The sequence below is a fragment of the Hypanus sabinus genome, chromosome 4, assembly GCF_030144855.1.
Source record: "Hypanus sabinus isolate sHypSab1 chromosome 4, sHypSab1.hap1, whole genome shotgun sequence".
Classification (NCBI taxonomy): Eukaryota; Metazoa; Chordata; class Chondrichthyes; order Myliobatiformes; family Dasyatidae; genus Hypanus; species Hypanus sabinus.
Window position 1 is genome coordinate 22,127,954 of NC_082709.1, and position 18,113 is coordinate 22,146,066.

The 18,113-nt window shown below is 38.9% G+C and overlaps 1 protein-coding gene across 1 annotated transcript in view; it reads left to right on the top strand.

Moving 5' to 3' along the window:
• Positions 1-18,113, top strand: part of kalrna (kalirin RhoGEF kinase a) — a 705,069-nt gene that overhangs the window by 388,385 nt on the left and 298,571 nt on the right. Inside the window, exons 15-18 of the mRNA XM_059966562.1 lie at positions 2,483-2,649; positions 8,813-8,932; positions 13,984-14,202; positions 16,168-16,317. Coding sequence (XP_059822545.1) covers positions 2,483-2,649; positions 8,813-8,932; positions 13,984-14,202; positions 16,168-16,317 — 656 coding nt within the window. The remainder of the gene's footprint in view (positions 1-2,482; positions 2,650-8,812; positions 8,933-13,983; positions 14,203-16,167; positions 16,318-18,113) is intronic.

The window sequence follows — 18,113 nt, forward strand, 5'->3', positions numbered from 1 at the left end:
GAAGGAGATGATTGAAAAAAACTATAATAAAAGCACCTGAGTATAGTAAATATGAAAGGATTAGTCTATTGACTTGGCAAGAACAAAAAATATAGAAAACCTAGCTAGTAGAGGTGAGGCACGTCAGGATTGCAGAAGCAACACCCCAGGCATGGACATGGCTTGTAAGACTATGCCAGAAAATCCATAACAACTAGCATGGAAAAGGAGCAGTATTGATGGGCACTTGAAAGAACATACCAGGAAAGCAAATGAGATATATAGAACATGTAACAAAGAAGTTAAAATTACCTTAGCCATACAAAGACTCCTTAGTCGTAGTCAAATAAATAATCTGCATTGATTCCTGAAGAACAAAAGAATAAAACAAAATGTTTCTTCTCCTGATCGCCCAGCTTCAAATCGAGAAGCAGAAAGGTCAGGTTAAAGGAAACAGTGAAGAAGCACTTTCTCACATTTGATCTTTCAGTAAGCTATTGGACAAGACCACACTCAACATGATGTACTGATCAAATGAAATAGAAGAGAACTCAGTAAAGGAGTGAAAATGGAGGAGAGACAAGTGATACAAAATACAACATAATAAGCTGCTTTAAGAGATTTAGCCTGTGAGATCTGGGGCATTGAGAAGTCTGTGCAGGTTGAAGATGAAGAGGTAGTTTAATGGAGAGATGAAAGAGTAAATCGGCTATACTAACCACTCAATATGAGCAAACAATGCCCAAGGAAAACAGCAATAGTAACAATACCTGTATTGTATGTGTTTCTGTGAGGTATCAACAACAGATTTTCCTAAGGAGAGAAAAGTTGAGACCAAGGTCATTAAGTCAAGGGGTAGGTCATATTTTTAACTTACCAGTTAACATAAGTAGCAGCAGCACTGAAGACGTCACAAAACGTGGGGAAACTGTTGACTGTTAAATTTTTAACATTTCTAAATATGCTAAACCAGGTTTTTCATGTGGGAATGCAGGCTTCTGTAGGCAAAATTGTTTGTGAAGGATGATTGTAAGATTGTTACCCTATTAAGGATTGTCCCGCGTGACTGGTCTCTGGCTGTAACAAAATATTTACGGAAGTGTTTGTATTTTTCATGTTTCATATTTGTAAGTTTGTACACTCTGTAATGGACTCCATTAGGAGTAGAGAACCCGGTGAGTGCACATACTGGGTATTTTGTACTGTGATTGTGCTGAGTTGTCTAACATTGAAAGTGGATGGATTTGCACATCATACTTGCTATGGGGTCTTGAGTTTCAGCTTGTGTGCTGAATTGGAGTATTTACATATCCTTTGAAAAAAAATTGGATTTTGGAAAACAGATTTAGAATAAAATAATGAAACACTATCCATGCTACATGAACACCAAGTATTTCAGAGATCTTTTGTCACTTCCATGGTCATAATGTATGTCCACATTAAATAGTAACAGTTAGTAAAGGGTGCCTGAGCCTTAACATTAATTAATACTGTGCTTGAATACCATTATGCCTATCTAGGATAGAAGGATTGGTGGATAGGCTAATCAGGTGTTGAGTACAATTAATTTGAAAAAGAATCTAGTGCTTTCCTGGTATATGATAATTAATAAATTCTTCTTGGGCTTCCAGACAGGTACAGGTATTGATTATAACCAATATTTTGATAACAAACTCTGCCATCTTCACCAGGGATTCTTAAAGAAGATGGTGAAGTTTATCTTTGAAACATCTTTTATAACCAATACCTGCACCCAGCTGGAAGCCTGAGAAGAGTTTGTTCCTACAATGAATTTATCTGCCTTCCTCTGGAAGGATATCTCCAATTATAAAAAAGTAGATAGTTGCATTCCTACTGGAATGATGTCCTACATTTATGAAAGTGAAGTTTTTGTCACAATGGTGCATTGACAGTATAGGAACCCAGGTGCCAAGGGAAGACAGACTCTGGTATAGAGGTGATGATGACAGTTTATTCATAGTAATTCCAAAGCATGTCAGTGGCCCGTTCTATTGCCACCATGAGAAGTGACGTTCTCAAAACCATGACTCCACGATTAGTGCTAATTTGGCATCTGCTTAAATAATGCAAGTAACATGGAATCCTGAGCCTATCAAAATAAACTTAACAAGCTTATACAGAAAATACCAGGAGACTTCATTATAGATAGTCACTCAAGAAAAACACAAGGAACTCTAAATTATTACTGAATCTCATTAAACAACAATTAACCAATTCAAGTGCTGTCTGGCACCCCCAGAGCCCCAAAGAGCTCATTACAGTTTTATTTGTGACTTCTTTTCTCAAGGGATTATTCTCCACTGCTAGGTGGGTTTGAGAACAGGAAGTGACCCTTCAATCTGACAGGTCTGAGGAAGCAAATTCTGTTGCATTAACTATTGCTTCTTTTCGATGTAATGGAAATAAAGTGAATTCAGATTCTGAGAAGTAGTGGAAGGGCATAATTTGTAAATAAGCAATGAAATGTGTTTGTTTTAATCAGGAATTGAACTGGCATGTGATAAAGATATGGACCTAGGAACACAAGTTCAGGAGCTGCTGGAATTCCTTCATGAAAAGCAGCAAGAGCTTGAGCTGAATGCTGATCAGACCCAGAAGCGCCTGGAGCAATGCTTACAACTCCGTCATCTGCAGGCAGAAGTTAAACAAGTAAGTGAAAAGTGATTTCTTGGGCTGAAGTTACTCTGAAGTATTTCCACCATTTTAGTTTTAAGCTTGGGGTGAGGTGCATCAGTGAGCAAAATGGTGCTGCTATTAGAGCTGCGGTCTCATAGCTCCAATGACCAGGTTCCGACCTCCACTCAATTTTCGTGGAGTTTGGATGGTTTTACTTTGGCTGCATGTAAAACAGGACTGCCCAGGTCTCCTGACAATTTCTATTTTCAATCTCTGTTTAACACCACAGCACCAATACCACAAGGAGATTACAGAGAGTGTAAGGAAAAATCAATATACTAGCTATTAGCATTTTGAAGGACTCTCATATAAACTGCAGGACAATTGGAAGTTTCCCCTACCCTGCCTTATTTTTGGATTAATGTTGGGTTTACATCAATAACAAATCGATTTCAATCATCCAAGCTGTCACAGGATAGTACAGTGAGGACATAATGATTTTCCTTTTTCTTCTTCAAATATGACATTTAAAAAAAATTCTATTATACATCGAAATGAATGATTATATTTGCATGAATTGGAATTGGTTTATTATTGTCTCATGAACTGAGGTACAGTGAAAAGCTTGTCTTGCACACCTTTCACACAAATCAAATCATTACATCGTGCATTTAGGTAGAACAAGCTGAAGCAATAGCAGAACGCAGAATAAAGTGCAACAGCTACAGAGAAACTGCAGTGCAAGTAGACAATAAGGAGCAAGATCATAAAGTGTAGATTGTGAGATCAAGGAATGTATGGTCATGCATTTTCGTAGAAGCAATAAAGGCATGGACTATTTTCTAAATGGAGCAAATCCAGAAATCAGATAAGCAAAGGGGTGTGGGAGCTCTAGTGCAGGGTTCCCTAAAGGATAATTTGCAGGTTGAGTCAGTAATAAGGAAAGCAAATAAAAGGTTAACATTCATTTTGAAAGGATTAGATTGCTAAAGAAAGGATGTAATGCTGAGGCTTTATAAGACACTGCTCAGACCTTATTTGGAGTATTGTCAGCAGTCTTGGCCCTGTATCTAAGAAAAGATTACTGGCATTGGATAGGATCCAGAGGAGATACATGAGAATGATGTTCGAAATGGAAGGGTTAACCTATCAGGAGCATTTGCTGGCTCTGAGCCTGAATTTGAACAAGTTTAGAAGAATTAAGGGGAGATCTCAATCAATCCTATTGAGACAAAGACAAAGTGGAAGCAGAGAGGGTGTTTCCTATAGTGGGAGAGCCTCGAACTAGAGAGCACAGCTCTTGCTCCTGATGTATTTATAAAATGCCTTGGGATTTTCTTATCAAGGACTATTCACGGGCTCTCCCAGTTGTCCTAATTCACTTTATAATCAAAGTTCAAAGGTTCAAATTAAAATTTATAATCGGTGTACATACGTATCACCGCATGCAACTCTGAGGTTCTTATACATGCAGGTATACTCAGCAAATCTATAGAATAGTAACTCTAACAGGCTCAATGGAAGATCAACTATAGTGCAGAAGACAACAAACTGTGCAAATGCAAGAATAAATGAATACCAAGAAATAATAAGAATTTGAGATAATGAGAGAAAGAGTCCTTAAAAGTGAGATCAATGTTTGCGGGAATATTTCAATGATTGGGCAAGTGCAGTTGAGTGTAGTTATCCCCTTTTGTTCAAGAACCTGTTGGTTGATGGGTTGTAACTGTTCTTGAACCTGGTGGTGCGATTCCTGAGACACCTGTACCTTCTACCTGATGACGGCAGCAAGAAAAGTGCATGGCCTGGAGATCTTTGATGATGGATGCTGCCTTCTTATGACAGTGTTTCATATAGATGCACTGAATGGTTGGGAGGACTTTACTCATGATGTACTGGGCCAATGCCACTAGCTTTTATAGGATTTTCCACTCAAAGGCATTGGTCTTCCCATACCAGGCCATAACTCAGCCAGTCAATACACTTACAACTACACGTCAATGGAAGTTTGTCAAGGCTTTTTATGTCATGCTGAATCTCCACAGACTCCGAAGGAAGTAGAGGGGCAGTTGTGCTTCCTTTGTGGTTACATTTTTGTGATGGATGAGTCCAGTAGGGTGGCATCTGTTCTTGAGCGCCATGGTATGTGCTTTCAGTCTTTTGTATGTCCTGCCTCACAGGAGAGGGGAGAAGGGAGAATGTCCAAGGTGGGTGGGTTTCTTCATAATGGTGACTGTTTTATTGAGGTATCAGGAAGTATAGACTTGGTCCATGAGGGACGGCTGTTATCCATGATGTGACAAATTGTGTTCACAACTATCTGCTGTTTCTTGTGGTCTTGGGCAGAGCAGTTGCCATACCACACTGTGTTACATCCAGATAGGATGCTCTCTACGGTGCATTGGTAAAAGTTAGTAAGGGTCAATGGGGACATGGCTGACTTCTTTAGGCTTCGGAGGAAATAGGTTTTCTTGGTGCAGTGCAGTGCACAGAACAGGGTGCAATCTAAGAATAATTACGTGATGAAGAACTTTTAAGTCATATTATATATGACTTGGCTTAAAGGAGGTTGAGTTGCTGCATTATTCATGCAGTATCACATTCTAAGTATATCTCAGATTGATTCGCAATCAGTGAATTATGTTTTGAGTAAAATGATAAGTGCGATGCATAACCAGCTATTTTGTTTGTGATGTTAATTGAGAGAAGATTACAAAGAACATAGTGTTCTATCTCCTTTAAACTTTTCCCATCTCTTTTTAAACTCTTGTCCAATACTGCACTGGATTCTTGGCCAAGAAAACATCAGATTGATTTCATCTGAACAAACAGACAAAGCCTTAATTTAACATTAGCAAGCAAGACAAAACATAGCAATGCACTTGGTACTGTGCAAAAATACAAGCTTAGATTATGAGCTGAACTGCAGACTTCTAATCTGGTGATTAAATCAAGCATTAAAAGTTTGGATCCTATTTGTATGGACATTTCAATCACATGATTGGCTCAGACAAATTATCCTTGTCTACAACAATAATCTAAAACAAATTACGTATAGACAATGGATGACCCACAAAACATTGATTAGTCTGTTTGTAGGAGCCATGTATCAATTTTCTATATGCATTGTAGTATCTTTTGCTCAATCACTATGGGATTTAGTCATGTGGGTGGGGGCGTGGTAAACGCAAAGAGCTTTTTGGTTACATATTCATCCTTTTGTCTTTAGTTCACTTTAAGCTGGGGAGTGAGGCAGGGTGATACCGTTTTTGTTGACTACTTAGCTTAAACTTTGCTTAAATAGCTTAATTATGTTAAAGAATGCTCAAGTACATTTATTAAGCTAAGAGTTGTTTATTTTGTCATATTGCTAGTTTTAGTTTCATTTGATTTATCTTAAGGATTTTTTTTTGTTAGTTCCTCAATAAAGGATCAAATATATTTCTTTGAATTTGAAGCCTTATTTTGGATTGAACTGGAAGGCTCAATTTACAGGATTAACACTGCTTTCCTCCCCCCCCCCCCCCCCACCACCCCAAGCTTCGTTTCCAAGCAGTGTTCGTTCAAGTAGCGGCTATACTGTTCTTCCTTAAATCTACCATATGTTAATTTGCATTAATAGTTCAGTGAGATACAGCTTTTTTCAGAAAATTAAAGATTTTTATCTTGAAATTTATTATTGTTGCATGTCCCAGGCTACAGTGAAAAACTTGCCTTGTGTACTATTCATACAGATCAAATCATTACTTAGTGCATTGAGGTAGAACAGGTATTAGAAACATAGCAACATAGAAAACCTACAGCACAATACAGGCCCTTCGGCCCACGAAGTTGTACCAAGCATGTCCCTACCTTAGGTATTGAGTACCTCAAGTGCAGAATGCAGAATAAGTTGCAACAGCGACAGAGAAAGTGTGGTGCAGGTGGACAATTAGGTGCAAAATCATTATGAGGGGGATTGTGAGGTCAAGAGTCCATTTTATTGGACTAGGGGCCTATAAAATAAGTCTTATAACAATAGAGTAGAAGTTGTCCTTGAACCTCATGTTTCATGGTTTCAGCCTTTTGTGCCTTCTGCATAATGGGAGAGGAGAGAAGAGAGAATTTACGGAGTGGAATGGGAACTTGATTGCATTGGCTACTTACTGACGCAGTGAGTAGTACAGATAGTCCATGGAAGGGAGGCTGGTGCCTGTGATGTGCTGAGCTGCATCCACAGTTTCTCGAGGTCACCTGCAGAGCAGTTGCCGGTACACTCTGTGCTGGATCTAGATAGGATGCTTTCTCTGTACACCAGTAAAAATTCGTGAGATTTGATGGAGAGATGTCAAATTTCTTTGGCCCCGCCTGAAGAATTAGAGGGTTTGGACAGCTTTCTTGATCATGACATCTACATGGATGAATCAGAACAAACTATTGGTGATGTTCACTGAAGCTCTCAACCACACCCCCTTCCTGAAGCCGTTGAAGGAAAGGTTGTTGTCATGACGCCATGTCACTAATCCCTCTGTCTCCTTCCAGTATTCTGTCCCATTGTTATTTCAGACATGGCCACATGGCTATGAGTGTACATCGAGTAGAATAGTAAGCTGAGCATGCAAGCATTTTAAGCACCAATGTTTAAAATAGTCATGGTGGAAGCATTGCTGGCTATCCTTACTGACTGTGGTCTGTTGATCAGGAAGTTGTCCGTCTAGTTGCAGAGGGAGGCATTGACTCCCTTGATGAAAAATTTGGTGATGGGTTTGCTTGGAAATATAGTAAAGAAAGTAGAGCTGTAGTCAGTAAAAAATGGTCTGACATGGGTGTCTTCACAGTCCAGATGCTTCAGAGATGAGTGTAGGCTGAGGGAGATGGTGTCTGCTGTATTCCCGTTTCAGCAGTAGGCATATTGCAATGAGTTGACATTTTCTGGGAGGCTGAAATTAGGGCAGTTCATGATGGTGGTGTCTGAGCCACTGGGCAATGGTCATTAAGGCATGTTACCTTGTTTTTCTTAGACTGTGAAGATAGTGGTGTTCTTAAAGCACATGAGAGCCATAGTTTGAAGCAGGGAGAAGTTAAAAACATATGCAATTAACCCTACAGTTTTTTATGATCTTTGTCAGAAATGCTCATTAACCAACCCATAAACAATTTTTTTTTTACTTGCTTCAAAGGGGTAACTACAATGGTTCATCTTGGAAAAAAAATTCCCAACTAATTTTACTCACATATTAGATGCACCTGCTTTGTATTAAATTTATCAAAGCTCCAGGTTACGTATAAAACACAAATGATTTATTCAGGTAATTACGTTGAGCTCTGTGACATAACTGTGTATAAATTGTTCAATACTACGTAGATCACTTTCTGCCTAAATAGTTTTTCTCTTAAACTGAGTGATGTACAGTAATTGACCAGTTTTGTTATGTGAACTAAACCTTCAAGTTTCTTATATCTGTGTGACTTTCTGGTAGAACAGTTGAGTGTGGTTTAATGGAAAGTAATTTTTAAGTGGCTGAGATGGTTAAATAAAATATCCTTGCCTATGATCTGTCTTGTAGAATCAGATTTCTCAGGGTTTCGGCCGTGGGCTGAAGAGTGACAGGTGTGACTGAAATGGCTTATGGAACCATCAGCCTTCCTTTTCCAAACACCTCGATTTCCAAATGAATATTATTATACATATCGTCACAAAAGAAATTGATACTCCTTTCTGATAACCGTGCATTAAGAATGATTTTGATTCCATAAAATGTTAGTGTAATCCATGTTCACAATTGGCTAGTAATTTATTATTAATACTCTTATAACAGGGATAAGTTATGAACTATGGGCATTACTTTTCTTTAGACATGTAGCTCGTTCTAACATAACATGCAATGAATCACTCTGTAATGATAATGTAGCAGTACTGGAAATCAATGTAGTTGTTTTGGACAAATAGTAATCCTGACAATCCTGCAGCTTTAATCTTTTTTCTTTTTGTCAAAAGAGTGACTGAAGCATACATCAGTGATCCCCTAAAGGATTGTTATTGATTACAGTGCATTGACTGCATTTCCTGGATTATACATAACACTGCATCTTAGGTCTTTGTATTCCTGGCAACAGTTTCTTAATCAGTGTAAAGAGAAATCAAAGAATATTCTGTACTGAAACTGCTTTATGTTGAAGTCATATTGAGCTTCCATTTGCTTTCTTTCCCCTGCAGGTATTAGGCTGGATTCGAAATGGGGAATCCATGCTCAATGCTAGCCTTGTTAATGCTAGCTCACTTTCAGAAGCAGAACAGCTTCAACGAGAACATGAGCAATTTCAGCTTGCCATAGAGGTAATACACACTTTTGAATTGAAGCTGAATTGTGAGGTTTCTATTTTGTTCTGTGCAATCAGAAGATTTGTTGGCAATATTCAATGGGAAGCAGCAATCAAGACCAGAACTATTTCTGATATTTCATGCCACTTCTCCTTGCTTTGAATTGTGAAAATGAAGTCTCACTTTTCTTTTCAAGTGAACTTCAGTAGTTGGCTTGGATGTAAGAATGATCCAAAAAAATTCCTTCAACAAGTATTGTGAAGACGCAGGTCATTTCCTCAGAACTCTTTTTGATCCACTGCAAAAATTTTCCTGTAACTTTAGTATGATTCCATTTGCATATCTAAAGGGGATTTTGTAACACACATTTGGTGAAGTACTGGTGCTGCAGAAGGAGCAGCTCAAGGTCAAAGTAAGTTGAGTTTCTTTAACTCATAAAATGAGATGCCAGTTAATAAACACATATCCTGATCCATGTAAGAAAGTAATCATTCTCCCCTCCCATGAATTTCTGATGGAATCACTGCACAATATGTACTAATATATTTACACATAATGATCAGTGTAAGTATCACACTCCTTACATACTGCTCTTAAACACTTATGAAACAAATTTTCAGCAAATGTTTTTTTTTGACATCAATAATTCAAAAGCCCAGTTTTTGCAAAAGCACAAAAGTTTTGCTGAAGTTTTATATCCAGTTCAAATTGAATTTCATGTTGGAAATTTCACGTCCCCGACATCCCCGACAATGCCTAGTACTGCTTTATTTCTCTGAAGTTAAATCATGCTACACAAATACACTGCTTTTAAACCTCTTTCTTCATTGATATAATGAAGGGTACAGAAAAAATGGTGCTGAGCAAAATGATTTGTATTACAGGGCATCTTTGCTGTGGTAACATCAATCACAATTGTAACTACATAGAACTAACTAGATTCATAGTGTAGTGTAGCTTTCATTTTTTCATTGTTAAGAATTGAGGATTATGGGCCTCAGGCATTCTAGATGACAAGATACTACCCAGAGATGATTTTCTGGATGTTGAAACAAAGTGGAAGAGTGTAATGGCCTGTCTCAGTGGCATGTTTACATTCTTTCTTCAAATTTGTGCTAATTCTTTCTGCTTAATTCTTAATAGTCCATGTGTTCAGGCTCTCTGCAACAAATGCTCATCCTAGATATTCGCTGCCCGTTTAGCTCTCACTTTGCAATGAGCAAAGAAATGTTTTGATCGAGTGCTCTCTGCTTTGTGCTTGAGGTCCAAAGCATTCTGCACACTGAAATCTTTCCTTCATATGGTCTACCATTGCAAAACTGATGAAGGGATTTAGGTTCACCTGGAACTGAACATGGGTGCAGGGATTTTTTTTAATTTATTGCGATACTGCACAGAATAGGCCTTCCAACCCCTCAAGCCATACCAGCCAGAAATCCCCCAATTTAATCCTAGCCTAATCACAGGACAATTTACAATAACCAATTAACCTACCAGCCAGGATGTCTTTGGACTGTGGGGGGAAACTGGAACACCTAGAAAAAATCCTGCGATCACAGAAGGAATGTACAAACACCTGACAGGACGTAGTATTAATGGCAGTGTGGAAGATCAGAGGGATATTGGGGTCCGAGCCCATAGGACACTCAAAGCTACTGCACAGGTTGACTCTGTGGTTAAGAAGGCATATGGGGAAGTTGCCTTCATTAATCATGGGATTGAGTTTAGGAGCGGAGAGTTAACGTTGAGGTTATATAGGACCCTGGTCAGACCCCACTTGGAGTACTGTGCTCAGTTCTGGTTGCCTCTCTATAGGAAGGATATGGAAACCATAGAAAGGGTGCAGAGGAGATTTATGAGGATGTTGCCTGGATTGGGGAGCATGCCTTATGAGAATAGGTTGAGTGAACTTGGCCTTTTCTCTTTGGAGTGACAGAGGATGAGAGGTAACCTGATAGAGGTGTATAAGATGATGAGAGGTATTGATCGTGTGGATAGTCAGAGGCTTTTTCCCAGGGCTGAAATGGCTAGCACGAGAGGGCACAGTTTTAAGGTGCTTGCAAGTAGAACAGTGGAGATGTCAGGGATAAGTTTTTTACGTAGAGAGTGCTGATTGCAAAGGTGGTGGAGGCAGATACGATAGGGTCTTTTAAGAGACTCCTGGATAGATACATGGAACCTAGAAAAATAAAGAGTTATGGGTAACTCTAGGTAATTTCTAAGGTAAGGAAATGTTTGGCACAGCTTTGTGGGTCGAAGGGCCTGTATTGTACTGTAGACTTTCTACCTTTTTATGTTTCTTACAGGCAGTGGCTGGAATTGAACCTGGTTCACTGGTACTGTTAAGTTCTATGCTAACCACCACGTTACTCTGCTGCCTCAACTTCTGGGGAAAGAAGCCTGAAGATGTGGCATTAGCCACCTGGGATAGGAAGAGTGATTGGGTTGGTGATGCTTAGTAACAAGGGTTAGCTTCTGGATTTGGATCAGAATGCAGCCGTAGAGTTGGCATCTGAGGACAGGATTAGCATTTGTGGGCCAGGAAATCAGGGTGGTCCTAGCTGGGTCAAGTTCTCACCACAAACCAAGGGTGTGCTCAAACAAGCCCTCAGTACTATGACTGACTCTTTCTCTGTGTAAGACTGCAGCTCCAGGAATTTTCTTGAATTGCCACATTAGATATAGGAACGACCTTGGACAAAATGAAAGTAAATTTTGTGCAGTATGTTGGCCCTGAATTTCAATTATGTTTGTTTTTTTTTCATTAAATTTAATTTTTAAAAAATCACTTCATGTTACACTTTCTAGGAACTAGTGGTATTAACATAACATAAGATCACAAACAGGAGAAAATCTGCAGATGCTGGAATCTGCAGTAGCTTATCTACTGATGTCATAGTGACTCTCACAGCAACCTGGACTATACTTCTTCCCATCTTGATACTTGTCAAAATGCCATTCCAGTCTCTCAGTTCCTCCAACTCCACTGCATCTTCTCTCAGTATGAGGCTTTTCATTCTAGAATGAAAGAGATGTCCTCCTTCTTCAAAGAAAGGGACTTCCCTTCCTTTTCCGTCAGAACCACCAGGGCTAGGGTTCCACTCGTCCTCACCTAATACCTGACAACCTCCATGTTCAGCACATAATTCTGCGTAACTTCCACCATCTCCAACGGAATATGACCACTGAGAACATCTTTCCCTCCCCTCACTTTCTGCTTTCTGCTGAACAAGTGCTACACCTCCTCCCTCACTACCATTCAGGACCCCAGACAGTGCTTCCCGGTGAGGTGACACTTCATCCATGAGTCTGTTGGGGTGTATTCAGTGCTCGCGGTTTGGACTCCTATCTATTGGCAAGACCCACAGTAGATTGGAAGGCCACTTTGCCAAACACCCATGCAACATCCGCCAGAAAAAGCGGGATCTCCCAGAGGCCACCCATTTTAATTCCACATCCCATTCACATTCTGACATGTCAGTTCATGGCCTCCTCTACTCTCACAATAGGGCCACACTCAGGCTGGAGGAGCAGCACCTTATATTCTATCTGGGTAGCCTCCAACCTAATAGCATAAACATCAATTTCTCGAACTTCCGGGAATGCCCCCCACCCACCTCCCACTCCTTCACCATTCTGTATTCCCTTTTTCCTCTCTCACCTTATCTCCTTACCTGCCCATCTCCTCCCTCTCTGGTGCTCCTCCCCCTTTTCTTTCTTCCATGGCCTCTGTCCTCTCCTATCAGATTCCCTCTTCTCCAGCCCTGTATCTCTTTCACCAATCACATTCCCAGCTCTTTACTTTACCCCTTGTCCCCCTCAGTTTCACCTATCACCTTGTGTTTCTTCCTCAACACCCCCATCTTCTAACTCTGGCTCGTCATCTTTTTTTTCTCCAGTCCTGATGAAGGGTCTTAGCCAGAAATCTTGACTATACTCTTTTCCGTAATTGCTGCCTGGCCTGCTGAGTTCCTCCAGCATTTTGTGTGTGTTAGATAAATAGAACTTTAATCTCTCTCTTTACTTCTCTCTTGCAACCCTTCCTAAATAGAGTCGTAGAAAAGTACAGCACAGAAACAGGCCCTTCAGCCCATCTAGTTAACACTGACCTATTTAAACTGCCTACTCCAATCAACCTGCACTGGGACCATAGCCCTCCATGCCCTTACCATACATGTGCCCATCCAAACTTCTTTTGAATGTTGAAACTGAGTTCACATGAAATAATTGGCTGATATGGATAATTGTTTCTGCTATTCCCTTTAACTGTGGTTTGAAATAGTTATTTCTACACCCTAACTGTTCCCCGAGGAAGGACATTTATCCTGAATTCCCTACTGGATTTATTGCTGATGTATTTATGGCTTCTGCTTTTGCCTTCTACCATCTGGAAACATATTTGCTTTGAAGTTCCTCCACTGTCGTTTGCCTAAATGTTGTGAAATTCAACTAAATTGGCAGGCTTCTAAATCAACGAGGCAATACTTACAATGTAGGTAAAAGGTTTCTAAGGTTCTCAATTGCTTCACAAATGCTTATCAAATGACTTTCATGTGTACAGATAAACTGTGTTATTCTGCTAGTTTTGATTGTAACATCTGCAAAGTATTTATTGCAGTACAAAATTGCATTTAGCTCCATGGTATTTTCATGCTGTGAGTTTATGCTCACCAGAGGTAAGCAAGTGCAAAAAATGGAAAAGAACTGCTTTGGGTCCCTGGTGCAATTTTGTCACAGTGTCTCAGAAGCAGTGAACTGATCTTCGGCAGAACTGAACTATGAATGAAATATTTTAAATTGCAACTGTTGTTATTCTTCAGAGAAAAACACATGATCAAATTATCATTCCTATTTCAAGGCATCATGGTAAAATTAAGCCCATAATACTGAAAATGCAAATTTTACTATGCCCATAAAATATTGTTGTCCCTCTATTATTGTTGTGTTTTGAAATTAACAAGTCTTTAAAAATGTTCAACTTTCCCACATCTCATTACTCCCACCTAATCCCTTTCACCATCTGCCTGGCACTTCTATACAAACCTCTCTGTCCTCCCTACACACAGTCCCTCTTTCATGCCACTTCTTTGCAGAAAACCCACCAAAGTGCTCTTCAGGTACAGCAGAAGGCCGAGACCATGCTACAAGCTGGCCACTATGACTCGGACGCCATCAGGGAATGTGCTGAGAAAGTAGCACTACACTGGCAACAGCTAATGTTAAAGATGGAAGACAGACTGAAACTTGTCAATGCATCTGTGGCTTTCTATAAGACATCTGAACAGGTAGAAGTTTCATAACTGCAATATTTAACTTTTTTTTGTTGACTTTAATGGTATTGAAGCTGTAATATGCAAGCATAAACCTTAATTTAACGATTCATTTACTCTCAAATGTATATTATACTTAGCTTTAGATTAATAATAATAATTACTTGTTTATAGAGCACTTTTCATACAAACAATGTAGTTTAAAGTGTTTTACAATGGGATAAAGTGTAAAGATAAAAATAAATAAGATTGGGTATAATTTGTCCTTTTGTATTTATCAATTAGGTTAGAATTTCGTGAAAAGAGATTAAACATAAATAGAAAGATGAGCTTTATTTGTCACCTGTACATTGGAACAAAAAGCTTGCATCAGTGTCCAACACAATCTGTTGACATACAGTGGACAGCCCACAAGTGTCGCTATGAATCCAGTGCCAACGTAGCGTGACCACAACTTATTGCATCGTATGTCTTTGGCATATGAGAGGAAACTGGAGCACCCACACGGTCTTGGGGAGAATGTACAAAATCCTTCTAAGACAACAGTGGGCATTGAACCCACATTGTTGGCACTGTAAAGCATACACTAAATGTTAACTACCATAATTTTGCCCATAATTCTGAACTTTATGCTGCACTCTTGTTGTTTTTCCTTGGACTGTCCCAATGTCCTGTGCAATGAATTGATCTTTACGAACAGTATGCAAGACAAGTTTTTCCTTGTACTTCAGTACATGTGACAATAATAAAGCAGTTCCATTTAGATAAGCCCCAATTTGGACTAGTGTCAAAAAAGACATCATGGCTATAATCAATAGAATGAGCATCTTCAATAAGTAAAATGCATTGTTATAGTTGTTGTGACTTTGAATGATTCAAACAGAGAGTAGAGCTGTAGATAGAAAGGATTTTTATTCATTATATCAGGCAGGCATTCTAGAGGAATATTTCAAAAGTCAAAGATACATCAAGGTTTATTGCAGATAATTACAGCAGATCAATAACAGTTTCAATGGTTATAATTACACAGTTACTTCAACATTCTGGGTGTAGGCAAGCAGTTTTGAAGAATTACATATTTACATTGGAAGCATACCTTCCAATTGACAAAATATTGAGTGTCAGAGGTTTTGTACTCAAAAGCTTTCAGACCATGCAAAACGTGTGGATGATCTGACAGTTTTTGAGCATGAAAACCCAAGATATCTCTTTAATCACTGCAGCAAGGAACAGTGCCTTGAATATACAAACACTCCATCTATTGATTGACAAAACAAATGTCTTTAACTAGACAACAAATGGCAAAAAAATGTCTTTAAATCTGCTTTAAGTGACAGGATGGCGACTTAATTCCTTCCTTGATCTCATCTTGGAAGTTTTAATGTGGGGCAATTAACATAAACGTTCATCTATCATTTTCCCTTGGACAATTTACAAAGGTGCAAAACCAGATCGTCTCAAGCCCAATGGCTGATTTCAATGTCCTTAAAGTTTTGATGAACATTACATGTGAACAGGTTCTATTCGATAACTGTTCATATTTGTATTTTTGGCTGCTATCTGCATAATTTTTAATTGAAATTGGCATTCCATCCCTAATATGAATTTTTAGCACTAAAGCATGTAATCTTCACTAAATCCAGTCATTTTTTACCACTTCTTTTAGTTGGCCCATCACATTCCAACAGAGATAAACGTAAGCCAAGGTACTTGGAGATCAGTTATTTTTTTCAATGATGCCAACAAATCATTTATTTTGATCTTAGATGGGAAATATCTCAACTGATAAGTAGCACTTTTGATCTCCTTTCTACATGTATCCTAGTGTCGGTTAAGGTTAATGCTCATGTTGTCAAATTAGACTCAGAACACTTGATTTTACGATTTAGATGCTGAAGTACTGCTGTTGAGCTAAGGCACATTCATAAGAAGTGAATCATTAATTGCCCACTCATGTTTATGGTTGTTCCCTGTTCTTAGGTGTGTAGTGTTCTGGAGAGTCTAGAACAGGAGTACCGGAGAGATGAAGACTGGTGTAGAGGCCAAGATAAACTGGGCCCAAATGCTGAAACCGACCATGTCACACCACTGATAAGCAAGCATCTGGAGCAGAAGGAAGCCTTTCTTAAGGTAGTGTTTTTTTTTTTGTGTCTGCATAAAAATTATTTCCTTGAAACACAGGAGCTTACTCTGTTAACACTTAGAAAGTAGTCCAGAAACTCTTTGACTGCAAGGCTCCTTACTGGAACCTGTATGCCAGTGTTTCCTTACCTGAGGTTGCACAGACCCTTTAGTTATTGGGAGGGGTTCATGGCATAAAAAAGTTTGGGAACCCCTGCTGTATGCCAAGGCCTGATAAACATACTGTAGTTGGAAGTGTTCAGAAATTAAAAAAAAAAAATTCCTTTTAGACCTAGGGAACTTATGAAGTCGTCACTACCTCCTCTCATAGATGCTGTCTGGCCTGCTGAGTTCTGCCAGCATTTTGTGTTTTTTATTTACTTCCAGCATCTGCAGCTTCACTCGTGTGAACTTATGAAGCCTTTTTTTCTTTAACCTCACGAGATCCTGGTCCAACTTTCAGTGTAGATGGATTAGATGTGGGATTCCTTTATCTCTCCCCTCCACCAATAACTCTTGAGTCTTCCACCTACCCCATGTTCAGGAAAGTCAGGGCCTACTGCCTAACACCTGTTGTAAATATATCTTCAAAATGTATCAGTAAGATACTGATAAGTAAGTCCAAATTAGATAAATGCTTCATTGTCCAAAAGTGGATTAATCAGTCCATGAAGTGTTCAAAGATTGTTAGAAAGCAATGGGCTATTAAAAATTCCATGTTGATGGTATTTAGTTCAGGTAAATACTTTAAATTTGTCCTAATACTGTGTCTAAGCCGCAAACTTAGAACATCAATGCACAGAGACAACGCCGACTGGTCTATTCCATCTTTTGTGCTCCGCATGTGCCTCCTCCAATCCCACTCCAGTAACACCATCACCAAATCCATTTCCCCTCAGACCTTAATCAAATTTCTCCCTAATTTATCTATGCTCTTTATTCCAACAAACCCTTGTGGTTAGGAATTCTACATTCAAACCACTCCATGGATAAATGTGTTTTTCTTGAACTCTGTTAGATTTATTGGTGACATGTTTATGGCTTCCAATCATAGTGTCTGCCACATGGAAACATAATTGATTCAAAGTTCCTTCCCCAGTCTGTAGTGCTTAATGTACTGTATAGTAGCTTCAAAGTGTTGAGCTCTTCTGCAAAATCTATTGCATTGATTTCAGTGGAATGTATTGTGAAGGCATTGGCACTGCTATTCCATGTAATTTGTAGTCTAACCAAGAATGAATTTTTGGCTCTTTTCTGTATGAAATATTTCTACCCCTTTGATAAGACTTAAATTTATTTAAATAACACTATTCATAATTGACCGACAATGTGATTGTTTAAGTGTGCTGGTTTGAATAAAGAGGTACTCAAGACAAATGAGGTTCCCTACTGCCAGTGTTACTGGGAAAATTACTTCTTAAGTGTTGAATCTGCAATGCAACAATACAATTAATTATACTCAGTTGTTGGTCTTTAAATGTTTCTGGTTAAGTTGTTGCCAAATAAGCAGATACTAATTATTTAATTAGTATCTTCAGTTCTTCTCCATTTTTTACCAGTTCAGTGGATCTCTTCTGGTTATGCAGACCAAAGTATAGAAAATATTAGTCTCTCTCTTGGAATTTCTATGACATTTTACAATCAGCCTTCCCCTCCTCATTGCCTTCCACTCTTGTCTTCTTTCAATGCTCTGTCCAATTCTCCCATTATTCCTATTACATGATTTGATCTTTCTGCTGTTAACTTATTTCTCAAGAATGTTTCTCCCTTTTAGGTACATTTCATGTTCTCATCTCTGTGCACGT